The sequence below is a fragment of the Stenella coeruleoalba genome, assembly GCF_951394435.1.
Source record: "Stenella coeruleoalba genome assembly, chromosome: 5".
NCBI lineage: Eukaryota > Metazoa > Chordata > Mammalia > Artiodactyla > Delphinidae > Stenella > Stenella coeruleoalba.
The window spans coordinates 6,784,045-6,800,828 of NC_137150.1; the positions used below are offsets into that span (position 1 = coordinate 6,784,045).

At 39.7% G+C, this 16,784-nt stretch overlaps 1 protein-coding gene across 2 annotated transcripts; it reads left to right on the forward strand.

Annotated features, from left to right (window-relative positions):
• The first annotated feature begins 1,331 nt into the window (after positions 1–1,331).
• Positions 1,332–15,623, forward strand: SGO1 (shugoshin 1). Of its 2 annotated transcripts, none has more exons than XM_079922411.1 (8): positions 1,332–1,448; positions 5,128–5,282; positions 5,366–5,562; positions 9,377–9,453; positions 11,117–11,175; positions 11,687–12,493; positions 14,965–15,154; positions 15,360–15,623. In XM_079922411.1, the coding sequence occupies exons 2-8, from the start codon at positions 5,141–5,143 to the stop codon at positions 15,463–15,465; spliced, it is 1,578 nt and encodes a 525-aa protein (XP_079778537.1). In that variant the 5' UTR covers positions 1,332–1,448; positions 5,128–5,140; the 3' UTR covers positions 15,466–15,623. The 2 variants fall into 2 exon arrangements, with proteins under 2 accessions (XP_079778537.1, XP_079778538.1); XM_079922412.1 differs by having other exon boundaries at positions 11,687–11,737.
• Positions 15,624–16,784: the final 1,161 nt, after the last annotated feature.

The window sequence follows — 16,784 nt, forward strand, 5'->3', positions numbered from 1 at the left end:
GTACTTAGAAAATAATAATGTTCCTCAGTTATTCATACTTCATAGAACACCATTGCCATTCTAGGTCCAAAGCAAGTTCTGGCTCAGAAGGAATCAGAAAGGCCTTTCAGCGCTTCCAGCACCCCTGAGTCCCCAGTTATAGAGGTACTGATATGGAACCTGCTCACAGAATTCCAGTGGACCCACAAAGCATTCTCAAAAGTAAATTCAGAAAGCATTACTTGATGTGAATATCTTATTAGGCAAATCAAACTGCGAGTCAGGAGACTTCAAACTAGAAGTGGTTAGAAGCTCAGCTTTCAGCAGTTACAGCTCAGTTCATAAAGCATGAATGAAGGAGTTAACATTTTTTAATGTGATTAATTACTAAAAACTTCCATTTTTTTAGAGTAGTAGAATTATTAAACTTACTTGTTTGAGCTGATGGGCTACAAACCAGTCACTAACATTAACATGTTAGTGGTAAGGTCACACTAACATGAAGAAAGCTTAAATTTTCTTTAAGGTCAGAGCCAGCATTTGGGGGAAATCACTATGACAGTATAACGGGATGGACTCTGCAGTCAGAGCAGGTACTAACGCACTTCGTAGAAAGGGATTAGGTAGGTGCCTGGATCAGAAGATGGAAATTAGTGGAGTCTGTACCTGAATAATACTTAGAAAGTAGAAGTGACCGGACTGGGTAACTGGACGTGGAGAAGCTAAGGGAGAATAAAAAATTAGTTAGATTCCCCAGTCTTCTGGGCAGGTAACTGGATGGATGCTGGTGTCACTGCCTGAGGGGAAAAGAGCCAGAGGTAGTCGGGCAAAGAGAAAGAACCTGGATCTGAATATTTCAGATATCTGCAACCTCCCTTACAAAAATCCCATTAATCCAAAAGCTGCTCCTTATTTTGGTTTGAATATCCCTTTAACCGCCTCCGTACGGCAGGTTGACTGCTTGGGCGGGCAAACAGCCGAGAAGATTCGTCTCACAAGAGGGAGCCCTTGCACATAACCTCGAAGACGGACAGCTGTAAGACTAGAGAAACAGAAATCCTTCGAACTCCCTAAAATACCCGCCCTGAAAGGTGTCGGAGAGGCTCCGCCCCTAAACACCAATAACTCCGAGCCGAAAAGCGCCGGACAACTGGCTCCGCCCCCGCGGGAGGGGGCGACGGATGCCCGGATGCGGATTCTCGGCGGGATTGCGTCACCTGAGGCCGCCCGGTGGGGCGGGGCTCTGCCTGCGCCTTGGGCTGCGCCGCGGCGTCACGTGACCTTGTCCAGCCAGCCAATGGGTGAGCGCGGCGGAGAATTTCGAATGTGGTTGCAGCGGTCAGCGGCGGTAAGAGAGGGTCCCTGAGGCTAAGGGGGCTCGGAGCTCGGGACGCGCACGGCCACACAGCCTCGCGGAGCCTTGGAATGTGAGGAGGAGGGCGACAGCTGTGGCAGAAGCCGTGGCCAAGGTACTGTGGTGGACGTCCCTGCTGGAGGCGGGTCTCCGGGCCTCTTCCGGGAGCCCCCGTCCCGTCCCGCTTTCTCAAGAGGAGGCTGCAGGTTTTTCGGGTGTGACACAGGGGCATCTTGACCCCTGTTCCCCTTCCCTCTGGGTCTCTTTGTTCTGAGTTCGGTGGCCAAAAACTCAGGCTGTGGCGTCGGCCTGACCAGGGGCCTCTCTCTGCTCAGCCCCCCGACCTGCGCTTTGCGATACTCTTATTTCCTCTTCTGTTCAGTGGGCCCGGAACCTCGCGCCTCGCGGAACTGTGTGGCTTAAGTGATGTGAAGGTAAAGCGTTTACAGTAGTTAAAAGCCAGGCTCAACGTGGGGGCACACAAACTGGCAGCTATTTTTTGTGTGGCGCGATGCCTTTGACGTCCTTTTCTTTTGCTGCTTCTCTTACCCTGGAAAAGCCGGCACTGGCCAGTGTTCTACAGCAAGAGTGATGAAAGAATTATGATGGAGATCAAATATTCTAGGTTCTTTTGAACCTAGGCCCCTTACCCGAATACTGTACAGATTGAGACTGCCCTCCGCGCTGTGACTGTTTTCATTCCTTCTCTCCACCACACCCCCTTTTAAGACCATCAGCCTAGACGGGAATGATAGGGCATATTTCTTTCGTAATTTTAAGTTGATTAAATGTAAGAACGAAAGTTTTTTATATAAGCTCTGCTTTTAAAATAACCAAACCAACTTGCTCAGTTACATAATCTGCCTGGCTCTCAAACATCTACAGGTTTGAACTCCAAAAACTCCATTGTGGTAGGGTATTTTATAAAACCTACTTAACATTAGTGTTTAAAAATAATAGTTGTGCTTGCTCTACTGGAAGCATCCCAGTATATATTGTATCTGTATTGGCAGAAAGAAAATATTTAATGAAATCTACAATGTCTATATTTAAGACCCCAGAGGAAAATAAGGAAGGCCTGGAGAAAACACTCAAGAAAATAAGATTCAGGAAAATATTTGACTAAGAGGAGATGAAGGTGTCCTTTTGCAGTGAAAATTGTATACGTAGATTGTGGTAGGAAACAAGAATTATTTTTTGCAATTTTAATATCTGCAAAGTACAGTCTAGGGCAAAAGAGGTTCATGAAAAGTAGTTTGACATGCTTAGTAGCAAAATACTGAAGCCATCTGATTTGCAGCATTGAAAGATTTACATATACTTATGTACTAATACACTCAATGGTATGGTCTCCTGGCAGTGCATATTTTGCTACTTTAACTGTATGTAGAACAATAATTATATAATGTCTGCTGTATGCATGCTCTAAGTTTTAAAAATAACTATGAGAAAATTGGCATGTTCCTCTGCCCCAGTTCCTGCTTTTTCTAGCTCTGTGATTGTTATAACAGCCTAGTAAAATTGTATATAGTGTTCCATAGTATAACTAAACCTCTCAAGATCACCTGACTTTCTTGAGCATGTGTGCATATCTTAAGTAACTGGAAAGCAAAGCCCAGATACGTGTTTGCCTCTGAACTAATGCTGTAAGCCTAATAAACATTAAAAGTTGGTCATAAATATTGTCATAGGAAACATAAATAATAATAACATCAAAATATATTAAGCATTTCCCTTAATGCCTAGTATTGGGTTGGCCAAAAAGTGCCTTCGGTTTTTTAAGTAAAAAGAAAAGACACGTTTTTCGTTTTCACCAAGAACTTTATTGAACAACGTATTCACCCTTTTGTTCCACTACCTTCTGCCATTTTTCAAGCAACTTCATAATTCCATCTTCCCAAAACTTCTTATCTTTTTGAGCAAAGATCTGTTCCAAGTGCATTTTACAGTCTTCCAGGGAAGTGAAATTTTTTCCATTAAGAGAATTTTGTAAAAACTGAAATAAATGGAAATCCGAAGTTGCAATGTCTGGTGAATTTAGCGGATGAATCAGAACTTCCCAACCAAGCTGTAACAGTTTTTGCCTTGTCATCAAAGAAACATGAGATCTGGGGACTTCCCTGGTGGTGCAGTGGTTGAGAGTCCGCCTGCCAATGCAGGGGACGCGGGTTTGTGCCCGGGTCCGGGAAGATCCCACATGCCGCAGAGCGGCTGGGCCCATGAGCCATGGCCACTGAGCCTGCGTGTCCAGAGCCTGTGCTCCGCAACGGGAGAGGCCACGACAGTGAGAGGCCTGCGTACCCCCCCAAAAAAAAACAAAAACATGAGATCTTACGTTATTCTGATGGAAGATTATGCATTTTCTGTTCATTAATTCTGGACACTTTTCGTCGAGTGCTGCTTTCAGTTGGTCTAATTGGGAGCAGTACTTGTTGGAATTAATCATGGTTTTCCAGAAGGAGCTCATAATAGAGGACTCCCTTCCAATCCCACCATATATACAACATCACCTTCTTTGGATGAAGACTGGCCTTTGGTGTGGTTGGTGGTGGTTCATTTCACTTGCCCCACAATCTCTTCTGTTCCACATTGTTGTACAGTATCCCGTTTTCATTGCCCATCACAGTTTGTTTTAAAAATGGAATGTTTTCGTGACGTTTACGTAGAGAATCTCATGTGGAAATACGGTCAAGAAGGTTTTTTCACGTAACTTATGTGGAACCCAAGAATCAAAGTGATTCACATAACCAGGCCGGTGCAAATGATTTTCAACTTTTGATTTGGATATTTTGAATATGTCAGCTGTCTCCTGTGTGGTATAACGTTGATTGTTCTCAATTATTGTTTCTATTTGATCGCTATCAACTTCAACTGGTCTACCAGACCGTGAAGCATCGTCCAGTGAGAAATCTCCAGCAGAAAACTTTGCAAACCACTTTTGACACGTTCAATCAGTCACAGCACCTTCTCCATACACTGCACAAATCTTTTTTTGAGTTTCGGTTGCATTTTTACCTTTCTTGAAATAATAAAGCATAATATGCTGAAAATGTTGCTTTTTTTCTTCCATCTTCAGTATTAAAATAGCTACATAAAAATTCTCCAATTATGGGCTTCCCTGGTGGCGCAGTGGTTGAGAGTCCACCTGCCGATGTAGGGGACGCGGGTTCATGCCCCGGTCCGGGAAGATCCCACATGCCGCGGAGCGGCTGGGCCTGTGAGCCATGGCCGCTGAGCCCGCGCGTCCGGAGCCTGTGCTCTGCAACAGGAGAGGCCACAACAGTGAGAGTCCTGCATACTGCAAAAAAAAAAAAAAAAAAATCACCAATTTTGATGGTTTTTTTATGTATTTTTTTTAATGCATGCTGATATGACAGCTGTCACATAACGATCTAACAAAATTGTTTCCAAGGAAGTTAAAGACAACTAAGTGCTACTAGACCCATCTTATGGAAAAAACTGAACGAACCTTTTGGCCAACCCAATGTATAGTAAGCCCCCAATGAGTATTTGTTAAAGAATAAATAAGTGGCATATTATAGAGCCTTTGTGTTGGAAATCCATATTTATTAAGCCTTCCGTATAAAGTACCCGAGGAGGATAAAATTATGCCACAAATATTAATGTAATTTAAAAGCTGCAAATGTAGGTTATTACCAGATTGGCTATCTACTTTGGGCTAATTCTAGTTACAAAGTCTCTAATCCGTTTTTTATGAATAACCTGTGTTTTCAGTTTTGTTTTATATTTGATATCACCCCTTGAAAAATTAAATATTTTCCATTGTTTTAAAGTCCTAGGCAGAAGATGGCCAAGGAAAGATGCCTCAAAAAGTCCTTTCAAGATAGTCTTGAAGACATAAAAAAACGAATGAAAGAGAAAAGGAATAAAAACTTGGCAGAGATTGGCAAACGAAAGTCTTTGATAGCTGCACCATGCCAAATAATCAGTAAGAAATTTTCATGTTGTCCTTTACATCACTGTTTAAGATTAGATTTAATAACTGATAAAAAAATTTTTATTGTCTTTTAGCCAACACTTCCACACTGCTAAAAAACTACCAAGACAACAACAGAATGTTAGTCTTAGCTTTGGAAAATGAAAAGTCCAAAGTGAGAGAAGCCCAGGATATCATCTTACAGCTGAGGAAAGAATGTTACTACCTCATGTGTCAGCTGTACACACTGAAAGAAAAACTTACTTCAAAACAGACAGAAGAACCTGCTCAGGTATTTTGATCACAAAGGCTCAATTTCTTGGGAAAAATGTTAAAGCCATGAATTAGTAGTTTAGATCAATTTTGTTTTTTAAATTAATTACTGATAGCTCTGTTATTAGTGAAGTGATGAGAACATCTTTCTTCAGTGCTGCAGCCCAGTTGTATGTGGGCCAGTTAAGAAAGCTTCAAGCATATACCTGTAGCTGATTGAGGCTTATACTCGTATAACTTGCTTCTGAAAGCAGGTAGCAAGACAATGTATAAAAGAAATAGTTTAGCCTCTTGCACGGCCAGACCCTTTGAATGGCAGCGATGTGAGTCAAAGGTAGGGGCAACCAAGCCAAAGGTCTAAAAGTGGTTGTGGAAGCAGACTAGTCCAAAAGTTTTAATCAGTGCTATTAATCTTAGCTTTTTTATGTAGTTTTGCTACACCAGTGGGGTTTTGAAAGGACTACGTTGACTGGGGAGATGGGAAGTATTTAAGCGCTTTATGGAGAATCATTTTTACCTACTAGTTGGCTAAATAAGGACAACTATATATTAACTCCCAAACAAGAAATATCCTGAACATTTTGCGTCTGTTTTTCAGTCTGATTCAGTTTGTGTCCAGGAATGTATAGAAAGGCCAGCCGAAACATAAGAGACGGGGAGAAATTTTGATTTAGGGTCTTATCTGGGTCTCGTCACACATTAATCCCTAGAAGAGAGAGGACAAGCCAGTTTCTCTCCTTTTCCCAGAGGCCACTGCCAGGAAAACTGCATGGGGCAGAGAAAGAAAAGAGCAGTGGTGAGTGTCAGGTGTTAACACTTGGGTGTCCATCTGTTTGCCACACCAGTGAGGACAGTTGTGTTGGCACCTAGGGCAGGAGAAGAAGCCAGAGCCTAGTGATTAGGGTAGGGGTCTGGACTCCAGAAAGGAATTAAGTCACCTCTCCATTGAGAGTCAGAGTCAGTGAAAGAGTTCTTGCTTCCCTACAACTAAGGTAATTCCATATTTTTTCTGTGTATGACATATATAGAACATGTGTGTGTATACACACATGTACACATATAGCAACATATACATACATAATATAATAGAAAATTGTCTATAAAGATTAGATATGATTTTTTTTTTTTTTACCTTCATGTAAAGGTTATTTGAAATATTTTTCCTTCAGAATATAATCTTTCCTAATTTTTTTTCTTTTCCTTGTTTGGTCAACTAGTGAGGAAAAAAATTTCTCCAAAGACATTTGAATCTTCCTTTTCCCTTTCCAAATTTTTGCTGAAATCACACAGAGTGGTGTCAAGTGAGTACTCAATGAGATAATCACAAAAACAGTGGTGAAAAAATTCTGTTATTGTAGGCCTTTTGACATTTATCAGTGATTTTTGAATATTTATTAAAAGATATCGTTAGTTGCTGGGTGAAAGTATTCCTAGCATTTAAAACATCAGAGTTTGTTTTCTGCCACGTACTCGCTGTATGTATCACTCATTCTCAACCATCATTGTATACGTGTGCATCCTTGTTTATCAAGTCAATTTTGCAGTGCTGGAGAACTTAAAATGCTTTAATAAGAATGTTTTTCTTGGGCTTCCCTGGTGGCGCAGTGGTTGAGAGTCCGCCTGCCAATGCAGGGGACACAGGTTCGTGCCCCGGTCCGGGAAGATCCCACATGCCGTGGAGCGGCTGGGCCCGTGAGCCATGGCCGCTGAGCCTGCATGTCCGGAGCCTGTGCTCCGCAACGGGAGAGGCCACTACAGTGAGAGGCCCATGTACCACAAAAAAAAAAGAATGTTTTTCTTGCCTGCCAATAATTAACTTACCTTGTAAGGATTAATCAGAAAGTAATTTCTAATAGCATTTTGTTCCCTAAGTTTTATCATGGCTCTTCTAAATAATTTTTATATCACTCTGTAGTTAAATATCCTCCTTTACTTATCTTCAGTAATAATACTAGCTTTAGAACATTAGCTATATTGATAATAAATTTAAAACTTTTAACAGGATTAAATTTCTAGTTGTTTCTGATGAACAGTTTTAACCTGTTCATTATAATGTCTTCATATTATATGTACATCAAATTTCATAAAACAACTGCACTGAAATGGAATGATTTTTAAGGAATCAGACTGGGCCACTCGTCTTCCTAACAGAGATCTACACACCTTCCTGTGTCTACACTGTGTTCTCTGTCTTCCTTCCTGTGCCATTGGCAGAAGTGTCTCTGCTCCTATCCAAGGCCAGTCCCTCCCCTTGTGCATCAGATTCCCTTCTTTTCATCTCCTCTAGGACTTTGCACCCTTCTCCAACATTTACCTCCCTCTACTGAATCGTTCTAGCTACATACAAATGTGCTTCAGTATCTCTCATCTTAAGAGGAAAAGAAAATAAATGGAACCTCTCCTGATCTCATTCCTCCATCTCATCTCTCTGCTTCCATTCACAGCAGAACTTTTCCAGAGAGAACAGAGCACTTACTGTCTTCCCTTCCTCAGCGTCCCCTAACATTTGAACTCACTCTTACCAGGCTTTCATCCCCACCATTCTGTTGTCACTGTGTGTCAAGGTCACCAAAACCTCCGTGTTACCAAATTCAGGGGTCACTTCTCTTTTTTGTTGGCCTTGAAGTAAAACATAGTACAGGGATAACTCTTTGCTGGAAATACTTTGATCTCTTAGCTTTCTTACCATCATACTCTTTCTGACTGTTCTATGTCCATCTCTTCTGCTGGCTTCTTTACTTTTAAACATCAGTTGTCCTAGGCCCATCTCATCTGCTCCCATAGCTTTAAATATTGTCTGCCTGCTGGTGGCTTCCAAATTTGTAGCTCAAGACCTACACAAACACACACACACACACACACACACACACACACACACACACACAGTTACTACTTGATATATTCACTTAAATATTTATAAAGGATCTCAAATATATTGCGTACAAAGCACAACTCTTTATTTCCCCCTTCCCAAGACATTGGACTTCTGCCTCCCTCTGTAAGTCTTACTCAGCTCAATAAGGCAACCCACCCATTTGCTCAAGTCAGAAGCATAAGAAGCTTCCTTCTCACTCTGTGTCCCTACCTCCACCCCTATTCAATGTGAATACACTGTTATCGCAAAGCCTTCCCCTGGGCTTCACCTCCACAGCCATAGGAATCCTGTCCAAGCTGATATGTCTTGCTTGATTTACTATGATGACTTCCTAACAGCCTGTGCCCTTGGCCCTTTTCAATCCATGTTTCACACAGTGGCCAGACTGATCTCTTTAAAACTCAGATCATTTTACTTCCCTGCTTAATATTCAAATGACTTCCCATCACACATAGACTAAAATCCAAACTCATGGTTCTCAAGGCCCTACATTATCTGGCCTCTGTGTGCCCACCTCTCACTGGTCTTTTCAGTGACTATGTTCCAGCCCCAGTGGCCTTTCTTTTCTGAGCACAGCAAGGTTTTCCTATATCATGACTTTTGTATCTGCTGTTTCCACTTCTTCCTCCTTCAATGGCTGGCTCTTTGCGTTCTTCAGATTTCAGATGAAAGTCATCCCATCTAAAAGAGACCTCCAACATCAGTTACTCTCTGTCATTTCAACCTGAGTATTTCCTTCATTGCATTTATCACCGTCAGCTTCTTTACATTTCATCTCCCTACACTAGCATGTAAGCTTTAAAAGAGTAGTACTTAATCTATTTTGTAGCTATAGATTCAGTTCCTAGAACAGTCCCTGACCATAGCAGACTGTCAATAAGTACTGTTGAATAAATGAATACTTTGTTATGAATATTTCCATTGTACCAGTGTTTTCTTTGTTTTAATACATTGACAGGACCGGGAAGTATGTCCCTCTGGAATGGACTCCAGTAGCGACAGCAACTCCAGGAATTTACTCGTGGAGGATTTACCGTTAGTATCAAATTCATTATTATGATTATTAATGCCAAGAAGTATTTAATTCTGTGCTCCATTTATGAAAGGAAATTAACATTATATTGACTCTTATATTTGGGTCTGACATTCTCTCTAAGAATGTATTTAAGAAATTTTATATGTTGAAATTCTGTGCTATGTAGCCAAGCCAAAGCTTTCTTCTATTTAGTTACTTTTTTGATGTCTAGGAATAAAAAGCTTCTCCTGAATTTTTAAACTATGCCCTTCAGTTCTATTTTTCTTGTATCATGTTTTTATTCTAAGGATTGGTTATTCAAATGATGGTATTTTGCCAGTACTACAAATAGTCTGGTTTAGAAAAGAAATCTAATAAAATATCATAGTTAACACAGCTTTCACACTGTCTTGCTAATCCAATTCATTCTTAAATACCATCAGACCATATATACCTTCTTCTCTTGGATTAAGTATACTTTATTTGTTTGCTTATGAATTACTGAGATATAATTAGATACAGTAAAATGCACAGATCTTAATTACACAGTTCAGTGAATTGGACTAATGTATACACCCGTGAACCAAAACCTGAGTTAAGATGCAGAGCATTGCTGTCACTCTGGCCCAGGGTTTCTCAGTCTAAGCACCTCTGACATTTTGGGCTACATCATTCTTGCTTGTGGGGCTGTCCCAAGCATTGTGGGATGTTTAGCAGCATCCCTGGTCTCCACCCACTAGAGGCCAATAGCAGGCCCCCTCGAACAGTTATAAGAACCAAAATGTCTCTCAACATTGCCAAATATCCTGGGGGTGTTGGGGGGAGGGGGAGGTTAACTGTCCCCAGGTGAGAGCTACTGCCATAAGCCATTCCCTCATGTCCCTTTCGAGTCTGTGCCCCCTCCTTGCAGAAATAATCACTAATATGATTCCTATCCCCATATTAATTTTAATCATGAATAGTTTTTAAACAGTTGAATGTTAAGATGTGACGAAATATTTATGTGGTGATCAAAAAGCAAGATGAGGTAATCGAGTTTTTATCAGGTTTCTAAAATTGTTATTAGTTGGTTGCCATAACTCTGTTACCTAAACTTGTACTTAAGTTTTGATGTCCTTAGGGGGAAATTCTCTAGAGAAAATAGAGAATAAAATTATAATTAGAATGAAACAGCCATATTAAAGCATAAAGAATGGAAATTTCTTGTTCCATGAACCAAAGGGGAACAAAATTTTTAAAGAAAATGAACAGTATTAATTTCAGAGGAGTCAGTAGGTAAGCACCGTAGAAGTGTTCACTGCCCACAAATCACAGCTCGGCTAGTGATAATGCAGGCTCCTAAAGAAGGATCTAACTGCATTTCTTTGATGTATTTTATAAGTCGATCTGATTGGCTGTTTCTCCAGTTAAATGAAATGGTGAGTTATGGAACGTTTTCAGGAGGAACTGTCCAATTTGATACATTAGTTCCTCCAGTGGCAGTTGAATGTCAGTCGTAACAAATCAGCCTCCACGTAATCAGCATACGTGTTTTTTGGTTTCCTTTGATATAGAACAGATGTACCGATTTAGAGCGGAATTATGAAATGATACTAAAGAAAAAAACTTACTTTGTAGAAAATCTTAAAATTTGTTTTTATTACATAATAAATAAATTTTTGTTTTTTATTGGTATTTTCTAAGGCAAGTTCCTCTTCAGGACGCTGACTCTCCAGGACAAGAAGAATTGTTCCAAATAGAAGGTAATACAAATGAAAATCTAAAAATACTGCTAAAGGCAAGATGAGATCTTTGGGAACAAGTAACATAATTAAATTTCTCTAATTTTTATTTGTTTACCTTTTTAAATCTTCTCGTCTGATATTCTGCTCAAAGCAAATATCTGTTTATTTTACACAGAATAACAAGAGTTTTAAAACACATCCATTTATTTTTCCAAATCTATAGTCAGAAACCTTGCCTATAACTGTGGCTGCAGTTTACTGAGCCTACTATGTGTTACGCTCTGTGTTAGGCATTTAACATATGTTACTGCAGTTAACCCTCATAACGACCTTGGAATACATAGGTACAGACAGTCGGAAGGAAGTAAATATTATGCTCCCCAGATTTTTATTTATTTATAGTAAATGTGGGAAAACTACAGGATGAATTTTCATTAGTTCCATTTTTAACTTTGAATTCTAAGATTCTTGAAATTTAAATTTCCATAAAGTAAAACTATATTTCTCATTTGTTTTTTTAAATTCTCAGAGCCAGTACCTAATATTTCTCAAGACAGACTGGGATTCGATTTGGATTCAGGTGAAGATAAGTCAACAGATAATGTCTTACCTAGAACTGTATCTCTCCGTCGCAGTTTAAAGAAACATGTCAACAATCCATGTCAGTTCAATGCCTTGGATGATTTTGGAATCAGTCATTTGTCAGAGCAGTTTTTGGAACTGGAAAGAATTAGATTTGTAGACCCACCAGTAAACACGCACATACCTGAAAATGTAGAACAAAATTTTTGTCAATGGAACAAGGATCAAATTTACTTATCACCAAGGCTAATTCACCCAGGACCATCTACTAAGACAAAAGAAGACATTTTAGAGTATAAATTAGACCAAACTAAAAGTAAGCACAGAGCTGCCCAAGGAAGAAAAAGAGAAGAGAAAAGAAAAGCTAACAAAAGGAAAAAACCAAAATCTGTCTCAAAATATAAAGGGAGCAAAAAAAAAACTGTTTCCCAAAAAAAGTTGGATAAATCTGTTACCTCTAGGGATGCTTACAATTTTAATTTGCAAGAGGGTGTTCATCTCACTCCTTTTCGACAAAAAATGAGCAATGATTCTAAAAGAGAAGAAAACAACAATGAATCTGAAGTGAGCATCTGTGAAACAAGTGGTTCAGGAGATGATTCTGATGACCTCTATCTGCCCACGTGCAAGTACAGTCAAGATCTCACCAGTGAATCGGATAGGAGTCCAGTCACCAGGCCTCGATCTAAAAGAGCACTGAAACATAGGGGTGAAAAGGAGACAGAGGGTTCTGAGCCAACAAAACCTCCTCCTAGTAAGTGATTTACTTGTTTGCCTGCATTTTTAATGTTTATGATAAATGATCACTCCCGGTGCTTATATACTATACTTACCATCTGTTTCTCTGGAGGAGGTTACAGACTTACCATCTGTCTCTTTGGGGAAAGTTACAGTCAGATTAAATAGTGGGGAGCTGTGGGGTGGAAATCACAGTTGTGTTGCTTCGACATGCTTTAAGCTAATTTAAATCCTCTTTAAGAACAAATACTACTTGTTATGGAGAAAGCAATTTTACTTTCAGTAAATGAAAGCTTCCAAGGCGAGGAAAAAACTTTTGTGGAGTTTAAGTTGAATTTAAATGCCTATTACACACTCCCCTGAAACATCCCATTGAAAATGAAATCAGACTTGAATCCAGTGACCTGTAATTTTAATGGCTTTGCTTTATATAGTCAACTTGACAGGAACCACAATTTAAAATAATTTTCTGTTTAGTGAAGGTGGCCTAATTAGACCAAGAAAACCTTTTCCTCAATTGATGGGCTTAGTATTCTTTTGTAAGACATTTGTAAAACATCTAAAAACTGTGGCTTAGAAAAATCTTGCTTTTATTGGTTAGATCAAAAAGTAGGCATGGGGGCTTCCCTGGTGGCGCAGTGGTTGAGAGTCCGCCTGCCGATGCAGGGGACACGGGTTCGTGCCCCGGTCCGGGAGGATCCCACGTGCTGCGGAGCGACTGGGCCCGTGAGCCATGGCCGCTGAGCCTGTGCGTCCGGAGCCTGTGCTCTGCAACGGGAGAGGCCACAACAGTGAGAGGCCCGGGTACCGCAAAAAAAAAAAAAAGTAGGCATGTTTCAAATGTTGATGATACAGTCTGCACCTGCTCACAGAGATTCTCATCTGGGAATTTTAGTCTGGAGAAACTAACATAAACAGGCAGGTTTTATTCCCCAAATATTGTCATGCTAGTTCATTTGATGCTCAGAACAACTCTGTGACATGTAGGTGTGATCATGCTTGTCTTGTTTATAAGGAAACCGAAGCCTAAAAAAGCTAAATGACTTTCCAAGGTCAACCAGTTAGGTGGTGGTAGCATGCAAATATCTTTTTAAAAAAATATGCTGTAGGGCTTCCCTTCCCTAGTGGCGCAGTGGTTGTGAGTCCGCCTGCCGATGCGTGGGACACGGGTTCGTGCCCTGGTCCAGGAAGATCCCACATGCCGCGGAGCGGCTGGGCCCGTGAGCCATGGCCGCTGAGCCTGCACGTCCAGAGCCTGTGCTCCGCAACGGGAGAGGCCACAACAGCGAGAGGCCCGCGTACCGCAAAAAAAAAAAAAAAAAATGCTGTAATAATTTTAGAGTAAATCAAACAAGATTGGCAAAATATTGATAATTATTGAAGCTGGGTAACTGGGGGCTTATTATACTGGTGTCCCCGTCTTTGTGTATACTTGAAATATTTCATAATAAGTTTTTAAAAGAAAAAAAATACACTCTAAGATAGTGTTACTCAGAATTTGGTCCCCAGACCATCAGCATCAGCATTACCTGGAAACTTCTTAGAAAAGCAGAATCTCAGGCCATACCCCACATCCTTGATTCAGAATCTGTATCTCTCTAACAAAATCCCCAGAAGATCTGTATATGCTTTGAAGTTTTAGAAGCTTTATTCCGGAATATAGCAACTGATCTGATGTTGTTGTTTAACCATATTTTCCAAACCAAAAGTTGGAATAATTAGTATGGTACAAGATGCTTATGTAGGGACAAGAAAGACAGAATATTTGAATCCCAAATAACCCTGGACAATGGTTAATAAGTATAAAGTCATTTTACAGTTACAATTTAGTTTTTCTTGGGAAATGATTTGCTTTTTAAAACTATTTTAAGAGCTTGTTTGTCTTATAGTGTTCTTACCTGTGTGCTGGGTAGCTGTCTCCCAATATAGATGTAGCCCCAAGTAGAATAACTTGGATGTTTATGACAGGAAAAACATTGGGTAGCTGTTTAGCTGACTAGCTTTACTAGAGGGAACACCTTTTCTCCTGGTTTACCCAGAGAATACGATTTAGAATTCTCATTTATTTAATAGAATGAGTTTGTGTGGCTTTATAAGACAATAAGAAGTCACTTGATGATAAACTTAGGAATTGAAAGAGATTGAGGCCTGGATGATTCTAAAGAGCAAGGTGTGACTAAATGAAATTGCATAGTTTAAACTAATTCATTGTGCCCAAGCTATCCTAGAAGAATTTTAATTTTTTCTTTAATTTTTAAGAATTTTAAGTTTTAGTAAACTATTGTTTTAGTCAGTTCTTCACAGCTACAATAATTAATATTTCAGTGTTATCTGGGAGGAAAAAATGGTGAACAAGTTTTTAAAAATCTGTGTTATAAAATGCTGGATTTTGTATACTTTTAAGATGTGTAATTGCGTACAGTTTTAGTTCCTGTGTTTGCTTGTTTGTTTTTTGGAACCATATTCAATAAAACTTGTTTTCTGTAGGTGCACTACCTGAAACTCACCAGTCACCTCATTTTCACCTGAAGGATATCACAAATGTCCCCTTGTATCCTGTAGTGAAAACCAGAAAACTTTCTCTTTCTCCAAAAAAGAATGTAGAAAGCCCACCAGTGTCTTTGCATAAACGTAGGTGCACAGCCAGTGTGAACTATAAGGAACCCACGCTCGCTTCGTAAGTATTTGGCTTGTGGGAGCTAACTTTTAATGATACACATGGGGGGATTAAGGTTATGGACCTTATTTGAAATACACCATTTTGATGAAAATCTGAACCGGGAATATTAACAATGGCATACTTTACAGTAAATTTATACTGAAGAGTAAGTTAGTATTGGGATGCTTATAATTATGCCTACGAGTTCTCTTTACTCTTACAGGAAACTGAGAAGAGGGGACCCTTTTACAGATTTGTGTTTCTTGAATTCGCCTATTTTTAAGCAGAAAAAGGATTCCAGACGCAGTTCTAAAAAAAAAAAAGCATGAAGCGAGTACAATGAAGAGTTTGTTGGATGTTGTTTAAATTCATCCTACACCCTCTTCTGTGGTGCCGAGAGAATCTGTAAGATACTGTTCAAGTGGGTTGAACTACTGCCATAGAATATTCTCTTGACAGGACTCTAGATCGTGAACATTTCTTCAAAACTATGCTTCGGATGTGATGGTTTTTCTTAAACCTTTGATACATTTGGTTTATTTTTTCTTTTAGGTATAAATAATTGGACCTAAGCACTATAATAGTTTAGATTTTTTATACTGCCTAATTTTAGTCAAAATGTATCTTATACCAGCATTTGGAAATTAATGTTTCTTCAGATTAAGATGTTTTAATTGTAAGGCATCTTTATTTTTCCCTTAAGTAGGTAATACTATGATTGAATGAATGATTTTTGAAGACAGGCTGAGGATCTTTTGAAACTCTTTGTACAATATTTGAACAAAATAAATGCTTGTCATTCACAGTAGCATGTACCCTAAGCTGTTTGTGGATCCCTTATACTATTGTTGTATTTGGTTTTTCAGATAAAATGTGTATTAGATCATGATCAGAGAATTGATCGTTGCTTAGGCTCAGGGACCAGGTAAGTGATTGGCTCTGAACCCCCAGCTCCAGGCATACATTGTTCATAGGGATACCTCAGCAAAATCACAAATTATTGTGTCATGGCCTTTCAGTATAGTTACTTGTTTAGTCAAAAACGCCAAATGTTAAATGTGTGAATGCTAAGGGCTTTTTTGTATTTTTGATCAATTCCTAAGGCCATGGCCGGTGGCACCACCAATGACAGAAGTGAGGGATGCTCAAACTTGAGGAAGCCATGAATTCGCTCAAGCTAGGTCTTCAGAGAACTGAAGCCAGTTTGCAACCAAACAAACCTGGGACCAGGCTGTAGAGAGCAGACTGGCCAGAGCTGGAGTGGGTCTGGCCTGGCTTAAACTGTGCTCCAGCCTAACAAGGAAAAACCAGCTGGTTTTAGGTCTCTGCCTTTGCCTTTAAATCATGATGTGACTTCTTTTCTCCAAGGTTCCTAATTGAAGAGTAAAATTTTAACTAGTTTAAAAAAAAAAATTAATTCAGTGAGAGGGAATTAGTTCAGTTCTGAGAGTTTGAAGACTACATTTGTATATACCTCTGTAAAATTTAAAGTTATTCATTTTTAAAGAGCAATAAAGTTTGTATAAGATTAGTGCTTGTGTTTTTCTTCCGTTCTTTAACTATCAGAGGTAGCATATCTCCCTGGTCATCTTTCTCTCCAGCCTTCACCACTCTCGCCCTTGTTGGACATTTCTCTCCCAAACCTTGG

What these genes read in the sequence shown, in the direction of transcription:
- SGO1 (XM_079922411.1), top strand. Translation starts at nt 5,141, where the DNA reads ATGGCCAAGGAAAGATGCCTCAAAAAGTCCTTTCAAGATAGTCTTGAA. An exon ending in AGAATTGTTCCAAATAGAAG is followed by an intron (nt 11,176 to 11,686) that starts GTAATACAAATG and finishes TTAAATTCTCAG; the next exon opens with AGCCAGTACCTAATATTTCT. An exon ending in AAGGAACCCACGCTCGCTTC is followed by an intron (nt 15,155 to 15,359) that starts GTAAGTATTTGG and finishes TTACTCTTACAG; the next exon opens with GAAACTGAGAAGAGGGGACC.